A 16,793-nucleotide genomic window follows, 5' to 3' on the forward strand; every position below is an offset into this window, starting at 1 on the left:
TCCCTAACTTTATTTCAGCCCAAATAATCTATAATTAGCTGTGCTTGTTGCTGTTTGTTTGGGAAGGGGGGCAGGGATTGATATTTCCCCTCTATTTCCTTTATTGTTTTCCCCTAACTTTTCCTCAATAAGCCAGTAGTAAAAGAGTCTATTTGGTATATCCTATTTGGTTGTGTGGCATTTTAATAAATAGTCACCATCAAGTTGGTTTTCACATTGCTTGAATGCCAAGGCTTAATAAGAACTTTAAAAAAATCCAGCTCTCAGCAGTCACTTGTATGGCTCTGGCAGCTTTACAGACCTAGCACCACACAGGGAGGGAGGGAGGGACAGAGGGAGGGAGGAAGGGAGTGCAGTTGCTCTTCTGCTCACTTCTGTCAGTGTGAGGGAATGCTGGACACCCACAGAAAACAAGGGAGTCTACGGGAAGAACAGCTCCAAAGCTCCCAATTCCTCCTCCTCCAGCTGCCTCCTCATCTTGGAACAACCAGGTAAACAGCTGATGGTACTTTAGGCCATTTGGGTTCCTAGGAAGTATAGGACATCCTTTACTTGAAGAGTGGACATTCCTGTCTCACTCAGAACATTTAAAAGTCAAGTTCAAGGGTCCAAATACATTCAATCGCTCTCTCTCAGTAATACCCTCAGCTACAGTAACTTTGCATGCTTTAGGTTTCATTCTCATGAGGCCAAATATATTGCTGGAGGTGATAAATAAAAGCTATCCTGGGGTGTATGTGTGGGAGGGTCACACACTGTTAAAGTTCCCTTTGTGATTTTTATCACTGTTTACCTTATTATATTTCATTTTTGCAGCCTGCTTTGCCTTACTGAGACCTAAGGATCCCATTAAACCAGAGCATGCATCATTTTTGCAATCCTGTGCCTAGATGTATATGTGTTGTCCTCCGAGGCTAGGAATTTATTACTAAGCTCATTTGTAACAATTTATAGCAGTTTATGTTACCAAAGACTGTAACTGGATATACAAATTATTTAACATTTTAGAAAGCATTAAGAATGATACTAATGGATAGCATTATAAGAGTTTGAATGTTAGGCAATGAATAAAAAAATGCAGCTAAGAATCAAGATACAGTCGAGGAGAAGCTCAATATTGTGAATTTTGGTTGTTAATGAAACTTTTTATTTCATCAATTCTGTTTTCACTCAGATGTCAGAAACTGAGCTGGGAAAGATAAAAATCAGAGCAGCAGAGAATTTTGAAAATGATAAAAATAATATTTCTTGGTTGAATGAAGGTAAGTTCACATTTTTGGTGGGTTTTCATTAACTTAAAATTATCTTTTGTTTATCCAAAGATGGCTTAAGAGAAAATAGGGAGAAAAAAAATCTACTCAGCTCAGCCTGAAAGTTTCTCTCTGTCTGTCTCTGTTTTTCTCTGTCTCTGTCTGTCTGTCTTTCTGTCTCACTCCATGTGTCTCTCTGTCTCTATCTCTATCTCTGTGTCTGTCTGCCTCTCTCTCTCTCTCTCTCTCTCTCTCTCTCTCTCTCTCTCTCTCTCTCTCTCTCTCTATATATATATATATATATATGTATATATGTATATATATGTATATATATATGTATATATATGTATATATGTTTTATTTGGGAGAGGTAGTGTTTTTAATTGCTTTAATAATTTGTTTTATTTGTATTAACATGGCCTAAATTGGTGGTATTTCTGCATGCCTGATAATAAAGTATTGCAGTTTTTGTGTCCCAGGAAAATCAAAGTTCATTTTTTGCCTCTATTTGGAAAAAACAACAACAAAAACACAAAACCCACAGTGACCTCATCATCATCAGTCAGTCACTATGTAGGATGTATATAAGGCACAATTGCAATTGAGTTCCCTGTGTAAATTTTCTTTCTTTTGTATTTCTCAGGGAGGCTAAATAGCTTGAGGAGTAGCAAATACGCTTTCTTTTCTTAACTGTGCAAACCACATATACAGTAGTCTCTGAAGTCTACAAATAGAATCACCATTCACTGCAATTAGAGCAGCCTCATTCCCAGGGGGAGAATGAGGTAGCTATCAAAGTGTACGTAATACACGGCTGGAAATATACATATAAATCAATATGTCCTCATAGTATAACTATTTATACACCTGTGAGGATAGGTATCTTCATCTAGATTATATATCTGAATAAACATTTATGGATATACATATATCCATAAACATATAGGCACACGTATGCACAAAATAGCAAAAGACTTTGTCAATATCGGGACTACTGGTTTGGGAGTTTCTTCTTCCATTGTACAACAGGACCTATCTATGACAAATGTCTGTGCTGAGTATCAGACCTAGAATATAGTAAGTGCTTAATAAATGATTTTTCATTCACTGATTCATGACTCAGTAGATACCTCTTAGGGATTTGCCTAAGGCACAAAACAGCTAGATGATACAGTGCATAAAGCACCTGACTTGGAGTCAGGAAGACCTGAGCTCAAAACTTCCTAGCTATGTGACCCTGGGCAAGTCATTTAACCTCAGTTTTTACTCATGTGTAACATGGGGATAACCATGGCACCTATCTCCTAGGAGGGACATGAGGATCAACCGAGATAATATCTGTAAAGTGCTTAGCACATAGTAGGTGCTATATAAATGTTAGTTACTATTATTAATGACTTGCCCACTTTTCTAGGCTAGTGTGTGTATCAGAGGGATGAGCCCAACACTCTGTACATTATGTCATGTTACCATGTTACCTTCCCTGGAGTTTAAGGGCTCTTAACATGTTTGTGTCACTGCCACCTTAGATAGTCTGGTAGAGCCCATGGAAGAATGTTTGAAAATGCATAAGATTATAGAGGAAACCAATTGCATTTAAATAAAGCTACGTTTTCTCCGAATCCAGGTATATGGATTTTATATGCCTTTATCCATATATCCAGGTATATTCCTTTATCCATGGCACACTTGGATTTCCATAGACTCCAGGTTGAAAATTCCTATGGGAGATAGAGACAGAAAGACATAGAGATGAAGAAACACAGATGCAGAGAGGGGGGAGGGAGAGACAGACAAATATAGTCAGAGAGAGATGAGGAGAAAGGAAGGAGAGCGGGAGAGGGAGCGAGAGGGAGAGAGAGACAGACAGACACAGAGAGAGACACAGAGACAAAAAGACAGAGAGACAGAGGGGCAGCATGATATAGTGGATAGAGAGAGCCTTTCTCAGAGTTAGGCAGATCTGTGTTAAATACTGTCTCATGTAAACTGCGTAACCCTGAGCAAGTCACTTACCCTCTATGTTGCCCAGTTCTAATATGTCTCATTATCTTGTCAGAAATCAGAAATCGAGAAAACATTCTCCAACTGCCTCCCAACCTCCCACACCACACTTGAACTCTGCTCTGAGTGACCAGGCTGTCATAGAGAACCTTTCACCTTTTCTAGTCAGGAACTGGACATCCTTACCACTTCCTTGTCATGAGCAAGCTCTACCATAAATAGCTTCAGCTTATTATGTGTTTGTTTCTCCCCCTATTGGAATGCAAATTCCTTGAGGGCAAAGAATATCTTACTTGCTTATATTTTAATGTACTGTGCTTAGCACAGTACCTAGCAGATAGTGCTTAATAAATTTTTTAGCTTTCATCTATCTATCTATCTATCTATCTATCTATCTATCTATCTATCTATCTATCTATCTTTCTTTCTTTCTTTCTTTCTCTCTATCTGTTGTTGTTGAGTCATTTCAACCATGACTGACTCTTCATGATGCCATTTGTGGTTTCTTGGCAGATATACTAGAGTAGATTGCACTTTCCTTTTCTATCTCATTTTCTGGAAGAGGAAACTAAGGTAAATAGGGTTAAGTGACTTGCCCAGGGTCACACAGCTAGTAAGTGTCTGAGATCAGACTTGAACTCTGGAAGATCTGGAAGATGAGTCGTCCTGACTCCAGGTCCAGCACTCTATGTACGGCACCCCTTGCTACCCCTATCGATCTACCTATTATCTATCTATCAATTGATCTATGCACTTTGGCAGCTCTATCTCCACTGGGAATCTCCAACTTTCATCAGTGAAATTACAAGTTCTAAACAAAATTCCAAAGACAAAACATAGTACTCACGGTTCTCTCTTATAACCCTTCAGTTTTATGAAGTAGTTGAAGAAAAACTGAAGAATACAATCAATATTCAATTACTCCCTAGATACAAGTACCACACCTTGACTGAACTCTTCTACATGTGCTAGGTTGATTAGTAACTGTTCTTCAGTGTCTGCATCATATAAGATTATCTTACCAGTTGGAAGAGAATATGATATTCTATAATATAGTGATCAAAAGAACAGTGACTAAGCCACATAGAATTGTTATGTCAAAGAAATTATGACCATGAAAGGACCTTTGTGAAGTTCCGCTTCTGAACAATCCCTACTTAGAAAAACATTGTGTCTCCATAATGGCTTCCCCTTCATATATCCCTTCTCTGTATTCCTTCAACCATCCCTCCTATCCATTTCTTGCTCACACTTTGCGTTCTTTGACCAACTGAAAACTATGATATTTTTTTATAATTTCAAAATTTCTCTACATGGTGAGACTACCCGTCATCAGATTGGCCTAGTGTCTTAAGTCCTGGGGATTATGTATTTCAGTGATGGCTAGAGTTCCTAAATTCAGCATTGGTATAAAGATCATAGGATCATAGATTTAGGAATAGAATGACCCTGAGAAGCCATCTAGTTCAATCTCTTCATTTCATAAAGGAAGCAAATCACATTCACATTGGTTACATGTCTTGCCCAAGGCCCCCCAAGTAGCCACAAAGACAATATCCAAATATGGATCCTCAGACTCCATGTCCAACCATTGACTCATGCTGGCTATCTATATATTTCTCTCTGAAAGAAACTATGTAAATCATATGGTTTGAAATTTTCTAATCTTTTTTTTAAAAGACAATAGCACATTTATTTAACAACATTGTCATTTAACATTATCTTTATGGCTTCTATTTTGAATATTTTAAAAATGGATGTGGGAGTAGAAAATTTTTCCTAAGGTAGGACCAAAAATCTCCCTTCAGCTTTTGTGGTGGAGCCCAAATATATGAAAATAAGAATGGATGCATACCTAGTAAGCTGGATTTTTTAATATATTTAAATTCTATGGAAATCCTCATTTTTAAAGTCTTATTTTTTTTCTTCCAGGTTCTAATAATGACAACAAAATAGATATTTACTAAGTATCTTATATTCATTATCATATCCTAATAAAAGAACTACAGGAATTATTGATCTCATTTTCTAGATAAGGATATTAGGCTCAGAGAAATTAAACTGCTTCCTGTAGGGCATACTCCTAGTGTCAGATGCAAAATTTGAACCCACATGGAGTCCAGTAAACAAGTATTTATTAAATGCCTACTATGTGCCCAAAACTATGATAAGCATTGGGGATACAGAGAAAAAACAAAATAAAGCTTGCTCTCAAGGAGCTCACAATCTAATTATAAACAATGATATTTATACAGGGTACATACAGAAAAAATTGGAATTAACTTGAGAAGGGGGGGTGCCAAATTTAAGGTAGAATTAGTCATCTTTCTGGGCAGCTAGGTGGTGCAGTGGCTAGAGCACTGGACCCAGAGTCAGGAAAATCTGAGTTCAAATCCAGCCTCAGACATTTATTAGCTGTGTGACCCTGGGAGAGCCATTTGACACTGTTTATCTCAGTTTCCTTACCTGTAAAAATGAGCTGGAGAAGGAAATGGCAAACCACTTTGGTATCTTTACCAAGAAAACCCCAAATAAGGTCATGGAAATTTGGACATAACTGATGAACAACAAAAGACATCTATCTAACTCCAGCTGGAGAAATTTACTATGCTAGGTTGCCCCTTTCAAAATCTTACACTTGTGTCATATTGAAATTGATAAACCAGTCAAAGATGTTCTTTGAAAAAGGACTATTTTTAAAAACTTGCCAATGAAGTACAACTTGAGCATTTTATACTCATAATCTCAAAAATCTAATTTCCCAGGTGACCTGTGCTATCCCATTTGGACACTTCATTTAAGCTACGCTAAAATTATGTTTACTGTATTTCATAAAAGGGAATTGAGCCAGATGCTCGATGACAACATCTTAATTGGGAATTAGCAGGATGAGTTAGTTTTAGAACATAAATGCTTTTTTTCCCTTTTAAGAGGGAAATTGGTAGCGTGAATCTGTGCTCTTTTAAATAATGGGCTCTGCCTTAAGGCTTGATCCACAGTAATGTGGCTAGCGTGTTTGGAGTCCACAGCAGGAGTATCCTGCACTTTAAGAAATCTGGTTTGAATTCCTCCAATCACTTTGTACAGAATTATTGCTTCATGATAACATAGGACCCTCTGGCAGATGCAGTCCATCATTAGGCATTTAATACTTGCTGTGTGCCAGTTGTTTTAGTAATAGCTGGGGACTTAAAGAAAGGCAAAAACAATCACTGCCCCTCAATGAGCTTATATTCTAGTGGGGAAGACAATATGTGAATTATATGCAAGACAGAGTGGATGGAAGATAATCTAAGAGCAAAGATATTAGTTGTTAGGAAACAGGAAAAGGTCTTTTGTAGAAGTTGGAATTTGTACTGAAGATTGAAAGAAGTCACTGAAACTAAGAGGCAGAGGTAAGAGGGCAGAGCATTTTAGGTATGGAGGCCAGCCAGGGCAAAGACACAGTGATAGGTGATGGAATTTCAAGTGTAAGGAAGTTGCTACATTGGAGTCAATGAGGACTATTTGTAGTTCCCCTGGTTTGGTAGATCCCTGATATAGCTATAGCATCACATTGGACCCCTTCACATACTCCATGTTCTTGTTACACTTGTTTGATGCTGCCAATATCAGGCATTTCATTCCCCAACTCCAGGCTTCTTAGTAAAAAAGTTCAACTCTCTACCTTCATTCTTTCCCCTTTGCCCTATTAAAGATCTTGCCTTCCAAACCATGGCCTTGGCTTACTCCCAACATTTGCTGCCTTTGCTCTTACTCTCACGCTATTTAAGAAAGCTGAAGAAAATCAGAGAGCTGTGCCGACTTGGCCTATGACAAGTTTATGTTGCCATAAACTGAACCATCAGTGCATCAAGACAACTCTTTTTAAGCTCCCTCTCGCAATAATTCCCAAATGCTTTAGGCAGGGGGTGTGGGTAAGGGAGAACTTTTAATCCCTTCTCAGACCTCCCACAGCTCCCCTTACTTCAATTAATCAACTGAAAACATTGCTTTTTATTTCACCAAAAAAAAAAAATCAAGGTCATTCTGTTTCCATTTCTCCCCTGTTCTTCATCTCACATCATTTAGATGCCTTCTGCTCAAATGCCTCCTCCTTCGACACTGTTTCACATGAAAAGGTAGACTTTCGTGTTTCCAAGCCAAACCTCTCCACATGCTCAAGTACCTCAATGTCCCCTTTTCTCCAACAAATTGTCCCTTGTCTCATCCCTACTCTCAGTAGTCTTTAATCTCTCCCTGTGGACTGGCTGCTTTCCTACTGCTTACAAACATACCCATGTCTCCTCTATCCTCAAAAATCTTTCCCTTGATCAGTCTGTCCCCACCAGCTCTGATCCTATATATTTCCTCCTTTTTCTGGCTAAACTCCTTTAGAAGGCCAACGGCAACATCTACTTCCACTTCCTTTTCTCTCATTCTCTTAATTCCCTACAGTCTGATTTCTGACCTCATCATTCAACAGACACTATTCTCTCCAAAGTTACTAATGATTTCTTATTTTATTTATTTATTTATTTGTTTATTTATTTGTTTATTTTTAGTGAGGCAATTGGGGTTAAGTGACTTGCCCAGGGTCACACAGCTAGTAAGGGTCAAGTGTCTGAGGCCAGATTTGAACTCAGGTCCTCCTGACTCCAGGACCGGTGCTCTATCCACTGTGCCACCTAGCTGCCCCCGCTAATGATGTTTTGATGCCGAAACCAATGGCCTCTTTTCAAGTCTCATCCTTCTTGACCTCTTTGCGATCTTTAACCCTGTAGATAGATCACCCTCTCCTTTTTGATACTCCCTCTTCTCTAGATTTCCATCCTCATATCTCCAACCACCTTTCAGATAGCTCAAACTAAATGACCTATAGATATCTTAAAATAAAAATGTCCCCAATTGAACTCATCTTTCCTCCACCATGGCCTCCCCTATTTCTAACCTCCCTATTAATCTCAATGGGAGCCCCAGTTTTCCAATCACCCAAGCTTTCAACCTAAATGTCATCCTTGATTCTTCACTCTTTCATCCCTCAAATCCAATTGGTTGTTAAGTTCTATCATTTCTACCTTCATTACATCTCTTGTACACATCCCCTTCTCTCCTCTAACATTGCCCTTATCCTGGTTCAGATCCTCATCACCTCATGCCTGGACAATTGCGAAAACCTGTGGAGGTTAGTCTCTCCACCTTAGACCTCAGTTCAGCCTATCTTGCACTAAAGTACCACACTAATCTTACTAAAATACCATTCTGACCGTACCACATTCATTAAGCTCCAGTGATTCCCTGACACTTCTAGGATCAAATATAAAATCCTCTCTTTTGTTTTCAAAGCTTTTCAAAACTTGACCTCTTCCAGTCTTCTATGTTCCCAGCTTTCTTACACTTTACTCCTCTCCACACACTTGGTGGTCCAATGATTGTGGCCTCCTTGTCCTTCTTCTCAGACAACACTCTGAATCCTGACCCTGAACATTTTCACTGGCTTCAGCCCATGCCTAAAATGTTCTCATTCTCTCTCTCTCTCTCTCTCTCTCTCTCTCTCTCTCTCTCTCTCTCTCTCTCTCTCTCTCTCTCTCTCCTGGTTTTCTTCAAGTCTCAATTCACATTTAATGTTCTGCAAGTTGGCTTTCCCAGTCCTTAATATTATTGCCTTCCTCTGAGACTATCCTCAATTTATCCTGTATATATTTTGTTTTTCCTAGCTGTTTGCATGTTGTCCACCATTAAACTTATGAGTCCTTTGAGAGCAGAGACTATTTTTTTTTAATTTTTTATCTCCAGCACTTGGCAGAGTGCTTTTAAAAATAATTGTTGACTGTTGACTGACATGTTGGTGCTTAATAAATGCTACTTGACTGACAGATTACTTTTCCTTTTGATCCCTAGGGCCTTGTACGTAGTCAGATATAATTAATGTTTATTAATACTAATGGAGGAGCAGCTAGTAGTGCAATGAATAGAGCAATGGCCATGGAGTCAGGAAGACTCACCTTACTGAGTCCAAATCTGGCCTCAGGCCCTTACTAGCTGTGTGACCCTGGGCAGATAACTTAAACCTGTTCATCTCAGTTCTTCATCTATAAAATGAGATGGAGAAGGAAATGGCAAACTACTCCAGTCTCTTTGCCAAGAAACTCAAAATAGGGTTACAAAGAGTTGGACACAAATGATGTGACTGAACAATAGCAACAATACCAATAGAACAGCAGATAACTGAACCTCTTAATTTATTGCATTGCAAGATATAGTTACAAAAGAATATGAGGTATTTATTCTATTTAATTCCTGGTTTCTAATAGTGATTCAAGATCTCGTGAGTCATAATTAAGTATTTCAGCATTTGACCAGCTTCTGTTGCCTATTGGAGATAGCAGAGAGTTCTAAGCTATGATAGCTACCATGAGTAATGAATGAGGCATATTGAAGATAGAAGTCATTGGAGGTGAGAAGATTGAGCATTGGAAAGTCAGGAGCTGGGTCAGAGAAGAAGACTGTGAAGTAGAGACTGAGAGGAATTAGGTTCATTTTCTTAAATGCTTTGGCTCATGATATCCCTCTGACCTAGTGCTCTGAGAATTTTTTCTTAAATCTTAGGTTTGGGTTCATCTCTATTTTCTCCACAGAGAGGAGAATAGAAAGGTACACAATATGTAATGGGCATTCATTTCCTATAACCAAGGGAAAAGTTAAACAAAACAGGTTCCCACCAGCTCAAACCGACAGACTTAAAGTGTATTTCAGTAACTTATGAATACTTTTATGGTCAGCTTACATGGATGAAAACTTAAGCTAAACAAATAGCATCAATATAATTACTATTATACTGTGCCAGGAAACTGAGACTTACAACCATAAACTGATAAAACATTTACTAGGACAGAAAAGTAGGGCATTTTATATTTCACCTCATCTCTGTACTGTCCAAGCAACTCCTAATCCATGGCTTTTGGCAAGTCAGGACAGCACTTAGGCTAAGCTTTTCATCTGTTCTTGTCTTTTCTGATAGAGAAACTCCTCCTACTTACAGTTAGTTCCCACCAAGGGACCTACTGACCTCTCAAAGCCACAGTGTTGGCTAGAAAGCTCTACATATTTATCTCAGGGTGATTTCTTGGTCCCCTACAATCAGTCAAAGAAAAATAAAACAGAAGAGTTGACCAGAGACCCAGGCCCAAACTTGTCCAGTTGAGTCCCAGCTTTAGTTGCCCTGTGGCTTGCAACCCCTAAACTTCCAGGTGAGGGAAAATGGCACCGATATTTTGTGGACTCTTCAGACAAGGTTATTCATGAAACAATCAGCAGTTGAAAGAGAAAAAAAACTTAACTAAGGGGAAGGCAGATCACTCTCTCAATTGACTCTTCAGCTTTTCTTGCTCAATGGCCTGCTGGGATCACTCATCTATTTCAAAGTGAAAGTATTTTAGAGCTGAGTCACAGAAGTATCAGGGGTCACCAAAGATCCCTAGAGAAGCTCTGACAGACACTCCCCCAGGATTGAAACTTATAAGTCTTTTCCCACACTTCCTGCAAGCTTGATATCTTCTGACTCCTGCGTAATTGCTTGTATGTGAACAAAAAATAATCAAGATAATTTTGACTGAAGTTCAGAACTTCACACGACAAAAAAAGAAGCCATACTTCTGGAATAAAATCAACAGAAAAGAAAGTTATTTATAATAAGGGTAAATTGCATCAATAATAGCTTGCTTTTATATAGAATTGTAAGATTTGCAAAGCATCTTACAACAATTATCTCATTTGATCCTCACCATAATTCTATGAGATAAATGCTATTATTATTCCCAAATTACAGAAGAGGAAACTGAGGCAGACAGGGTAAATAATTTGCTCAAGGTCACACAGCTAGTAAGTGTCTGACCCTGGATTTGAATTCAGATGATAAATAAAGAATAGGAACCTAAGTCATACTGTCTCTGAAGTCACCTTTCTATGACAGTTGCCCCACTGCTTCTCCATGGAATTATAATTCAACAAGAAATGGTGGGCAAGTTTTTTTTTTTTTAGTTACAAGACAAAAATGAGGTTTAAATTCATACCACATAATAAATTACAAGATAAAGTTCAAATGGATAGTGATCTAAATTTATTTAAATTACATAACAAAACTGAAAGAAAAATAAATGACATGGGTGTCACTTTCATAGAAGAGAAATGGTTTCATTGGTCAAATAAATAGAAGAAAACTCTGGAGGAAAAATTCATGGATTTGATCACAGAAATACAAAACATAATAGGACAATGAACCAACTAAGGAGTAATAGAATATTTGACTTTATGCAGTGAGGGTACATTTCAGTTTATGTATCATAAATTTTTGTAGTGGATTCAGCATGGTTTCATGATTTTCTACAGATTTTTATATTATAATATGAATAGGAACCAAGGTAGGTTGTAAGAGTGATCCAAGATTGGGACATGGCAAAGAATGATCAGTGATAGTACAGTGACAGAGATTAAAGAATAAAGAATGGTATAGGGTTAAATTGATTCATCAAAGTATCAAGATAGGAAAGGGGAGGGAGTCCAGTCAGTCTATGGGTGATATCTTGGAAAACAACCAAGTAGAAGGATTGGAGATCATGATGAGGTTGAATAACAGAGATTAGAATCATTAAGAATATAGAGAATTGAAAGGATAAATTATTATTTTTAAAAAGCTTGTAAATGCAGAAGTGGAACACTTGTGGGTAAAGACATAAGAGTGTAACCATCTGTAACAAGATAGAATGGGGGATTAAGTCACAAGAACTAAAGAAATTGGGTAACTGAAAAGTTAGGATAGTTGAGACATCAATTGTATGTATGGTGAATTTAGTACTAGTATGAGAGGAGGATAAGGAAAGCAGGAAACAGTCTTTAAATCAGACACTTTACTCATTGAGGAAGAAAGAATATCTTGGCAGGAGGAGGGGAGGTTAATGATCACCGGGATCTGGACTGGATGATAATTCAGATAGCATGAACCTCAAAGTAGGAGACAGACATCAGATTGGAACAGGGACGTGTTATTCCAAATAAGGGAATACAACATGGATGTCTTCTAGACAATTCTAAAAGTACTTCTCATATAGTGCACCCTTTTCAAATCCACAAAGTTGAACTGTAGGAAAATATTCACCACAGCTGTGTTCACTTACAAGGGACAGAGAAGTGAAACTGTGGTTAACTCTTGGTGTGATTTTGACCAAGTTACTTCCTTCAAGTTAAGTTAATTCAAGGCCATCAATTTGGTACAATGAACATTCAGTAACCAGAGTTAAGTGCATAGACCTGTGTACTAAGGCAAAAGTCTTCCAACTCATACAGTCATAGATTTTTGGCTGAACGGGATAGCTGAGTTCATCTCAACTAACCCCACCACCACCACCACAATTTTATGGATGAGGAGGTTGGGGTCAAGATGATATAGTGTGAAAAATAAAATTAACATTGCCACTGCACTCAAGTTTACATTCTGCTAGGTAAAGGTAAGGAATCTGTATTTTTATTTATATTTGTATCCCAAGGTCTCAGCTCACTGCCTGGAATACAGTAAGTGCTTAATAATAACTTCTGCTTTGCCTTAGAGGATGCTTGAAGTATAACAAGGATTCTGAGAGACAAAGAGAGGTGGGGAGTATATTCTAGTGCAAGGGGCTAAAATTCTAGCTATACTGTCTAAAATATCCAATGAGTGGTTGCCAATAAATTATAAGCTTTAGCAAGAGTTAGACTTTTAAGCATTTATTAAGGAGAATAAGAATTTGGTGAAGAGGAAGAGAAAGGCCTAGATTCATCAATCTATTAAAGGAAGAGCACATTTCTAGCTCCGCTCTCCACCCAAGTCCACAAGATAAAGAGCCTGAGCCAGCGCACCATCCTCCCCCTTCTTCCTCCTACCAGCATACATCACTTCCTGACACCAAAGAAAAGACGCATGGTCCTGCCCTCAGAGGTCCTCTCCTCATGTTGGAGCTTTCCTACAGCAAGTCTCCAATAGGTGGCGTCATTCCAATCATTACACTAGCTATGGGGGAGCAGATGGAAAGAGGAGGCATTTTTATCAATGTTGTGCTCTATAGGCAAAGGGGGGGCATTGAAGGTGGTTTGAGCAGGGGTTTGACAGTCAGATTGGTGTTGGCATTGCTCAAGTGCTTTTTCTTATGTGCTTACTATGTGTCAGGCACTGTGCTAAGTGGTAGGGATGCAAAGAGGCCAAAAACCAGTCACTGTTCTCAAAGAACTCATAATATAATGGATTATTTGGACAGATCTGCACAGGATGATGAATTAGAGATGATAGAAACTTCCAGAATCAAGACCTCAATTTCTTCATATGTCAGATGAAAGGATGGGACTAGAAGAGTGCTAAGGCCATTTCTATTTCTAAGTCTTGGGATTCCTGGAGAAATCAGATTTTAAAGAATAAAACATTATCACACTTACTGCAATTCCTTTTATCTTCAATGAAGTGATTTTTCATAGGAAATCTGGAGGCTTCTGAAACTAAACCAGATCATCTTGAAAGAAGAAGGTAACCACTTAAACACATAGTTGGGTGCTTTCTTTGCATGACTAAATCCCCTCTACTCATTTTTCACTTCTATGTTTTTGTTTTTGTTTTTAAGATTAAATTATTGGGGGGTGGCTAGGTGGCGCAGTGGATAAGCATCAGCCCTGGATTCAGGAGTTCCTGAGTTCAAATCTGGCCTCAGACACTTGACACTAGCTGTGTGACCTTGGGCAAGTCACGTAACCCCCACTGCCCCACAAAAAAAAAAAAAAAGATTAAATTATTAGGTATGAAAACAGTCCCAATAACTCTGACTGGTTGCTCTTTTCAACAAGTAGCTTTTATTGTAAACTCTAAAATTTCCATTATTACACAAGAGCTGTAAACACCAAGTCTTTTCTTTCCACGTGTTCTCTTAACAAATTTATCCAGCCTGCAATTTTCATTATTTTGATTCTTGCCCAATTAGCAGAATCACATGATGCAGCAGGTCAATAGGGCCTAACCACCTGCTGGCTGCTACCTTTGTGTAACTGACTGCCGCCAGGTATCATGCCAGGAAGCTTGGATCAATTAGTAATTGTAATTGGAGTTGAATGCCATTAATTATATAATTAAATTTGTGAGGCCCACACACATATGGATTTCTTATCATGTGACCCAGTGCTGGAAAACTTGGCAGCCCCTGGATTAACTCATAAAAACTTGAGATATAGCAATCAATCTGAGGTCAAGGAATGAAGGGAGATTTGGCATTTTTTTTAGCATGGCATAGAGGGGAAATTAGAAGTAACAGATGTCTTTCCCAATTCTTTTCCTTATCTGCAGGGCCATAAACTAGTTGTCTGCAGCAAAGAGAAGGTAAAAATGTTGAATTCCCTTTTTAGTTTTGAAATATTTTTTCACATTTTAACCAATTTGCTTCAAGAAACATTTGTTAAATAGCTATACTGTAGGGGTAGCTAGGTGGCACAGTGGATAAAGCACTGGCCCTGGATTTAGAAGTACCTGAGTTCAAATCTGGCCTCAGACACTTGACACTTACTAGCTGTGTGACCCTGGGCAAGTCACTTAACCCCCATTGCCCCCCCCCCAAAAAAGAAAAAAGTACCTATACTGTGCTGGGTGCAAGATACATCCAAAGTTTAGATTAACATGATTTCTGTCCTCATGGAGCTTACCAGTTTATAGAAGTATATTAAATAAAAACAGATTGGGTACAAATAATACATGATAAGTACAACAGAGAACTGAAAATAAGACGCTATTTTGTACCGTGCACAGCAGGAAATTGTGAGGACCAATTTTTAATTGGGGAGTGTTAGCTAAGCAGCTCGCTACAATATTGGGGCAAGGAAGGAGACAGCCTCCCTCAAAACAGAGCAGGATTTATTTAAGAAGAACGAACTTAAAAAACACAAACAGAATCAGTAGGATCAAGGTAAAGAAAACAAAATGGGGAAAGGGAAATTATACAACCTGAACAACACCACCACCCAGGAATCATCTGAGAACACACAGCAGTGCCCTGCCACCTTCCAGCTTCAAGCTAGAATGGCAGAAAACCCTCCCTTCTTCCCAGCAGACCCCAAGCTGACCACACACAGCCCCCAGCCAATTGGCTGGCTGCTCTGGCAGTCACATGACTGCCCTTACTAGGCTTCCAATCATTATAATTTTGCCAGGCCCATGTAGGCGTCAGTGAGTGGTGATGATGTGAGGTACCAGCACCATGGCGACGGCTACAATCAGAGTGTGGAGCACCATGCAGTTTTTGGAGCCCCAGAGACCAGTGCTCACACCAAGGTGTTTTTTTTAATTCTAGCCAAAAGATGGGATAATCAAAACTTCAAACAACAATTAATTCTTTATAAAATCATTAATAAAAGAGGGAGATCAGAGAAAACTTCCTAGGGAAAATGTCAGCTGTTTAGCTTCAAAGGATAATAAAGGATGGGGAAGACTATAATTTAGGAAAGGGTGGTAAGGAAGGGCTTTCTATACCTATAGAATAGGGGGGAGAGAAAAGAAGGGTGTATATATATATATATATATATATATATATATATATATATATATATATAATGCCTACTATGCACCATACACTGTACTAAATTTTTTTTTACAATACTATCTCATTTGATTAAAATGACACATATGCAGGATGAAAGGGGTAATGAGTTTGGCTAGAATACAGAGTAGGTATAAGGGACTACCGGGAAAATAGATAAGCAAAGTAAAATCATAAGGTTTAGCCCTAAATGAACTCAATGACCTCATTTTATAGGCAAGACCCAGAAAAGTTACATGAAGATGAAATGTAGGCAGTTGGAGATAGAAGTCTATAGCTTAAGTGGAAAGGTCATGGACCGGACCCATGATTTGGGAAATGTTTGCGTTAAGGCGATACTCAAAATCATGATATTGAATGTGATTGCAAAGAAAGATTTATCAAGAGGGAAGAGAAGGATGAGAACCTTGGGAAGAGGAAGAAAATAATGAAGATAGAAAAAGACCCATTTGAGGAGGAAAAGAGCGGTGACATCTCAGAAATCCAAGGAGAAGGAAAGAGATGGTCAAAAGCATCAAATACTAGAGATAAGTGCAGCAATGAAAACTGCCAAATAGGACCATTGTATTTAGCCACTAGGAAGCCATCTTTGAAGACAGAAGTTTTGAAATAACAACAGCTGATGACTGAAGGAGGGAGAAAAAGTTCTAAAACAGTCCCTACAGGGATCCACCCAAGATGGAGAAGAGAATAGAATGGAAGGATGTCTGAGCTTCAGTGAAGATTCAGCAGAGGGTGTGCCACAGATTCAGAGTAGGTGTATCAGTTCTGTCTATGAATCTCTCCAGAGAAGCTCAGTCTGCCAGGAATGGAATACAAGAAGCAGATCTTAGTCTGAACAGGCATTATTTCTCTATTTGTTAGCTTTTTCCTGTGTGGATTATTTGTCATGGGAGATAGTAGGTGTCTCAGTGGATAGAGTGTTAGATCTGGAGTCAGGAAGACCTGACTTCCAATCCTA

The 16,793-nt window shown here is 38.6% G+C and overlaps 1 protein-coding gene across 1 annotated transcript in view; it reads left to right on the forward strand.

The window, feature by feature from the left end:
• Positions 1–376: 376 nt before the first annotated feature.
• MDFIC2 (MyoD family inhibitor domain containing 2) overlaps positions 377–16,793 on the forward strand; it is a 163,833-nt gene continuing 147,416 nt past the window's right edge. Inside the window, exons 1-2 of the mRNA XM_043978157.1 lie at positions 377–491; positions 1,175–1,262. Coding sequence (XP_043834092.1) covers positions 1,175–1,262 — 88 coding nt within the window. The 5' untranslated portion in view covers positions 377–491. The remainder of the gene's footprint in view (positions 492–1,174; positions 1,263–16,793) is intronic.

This window comes from Dromiciops gliroides, chromosome 1 (assembly GCF_019393635.1).
Source record: "Dromiciops gliroides isolate mDroGli1 chromosome 1, mDroGli1.pri, whole genome shotgun sequence".
NCBI classification, from domain to species: Eukaryota; Metazoa; Chordata; class Mammalia; order Microbiotheria; family Microbiotheriidae; genus Dromiciops; species Dromiciops gliroides.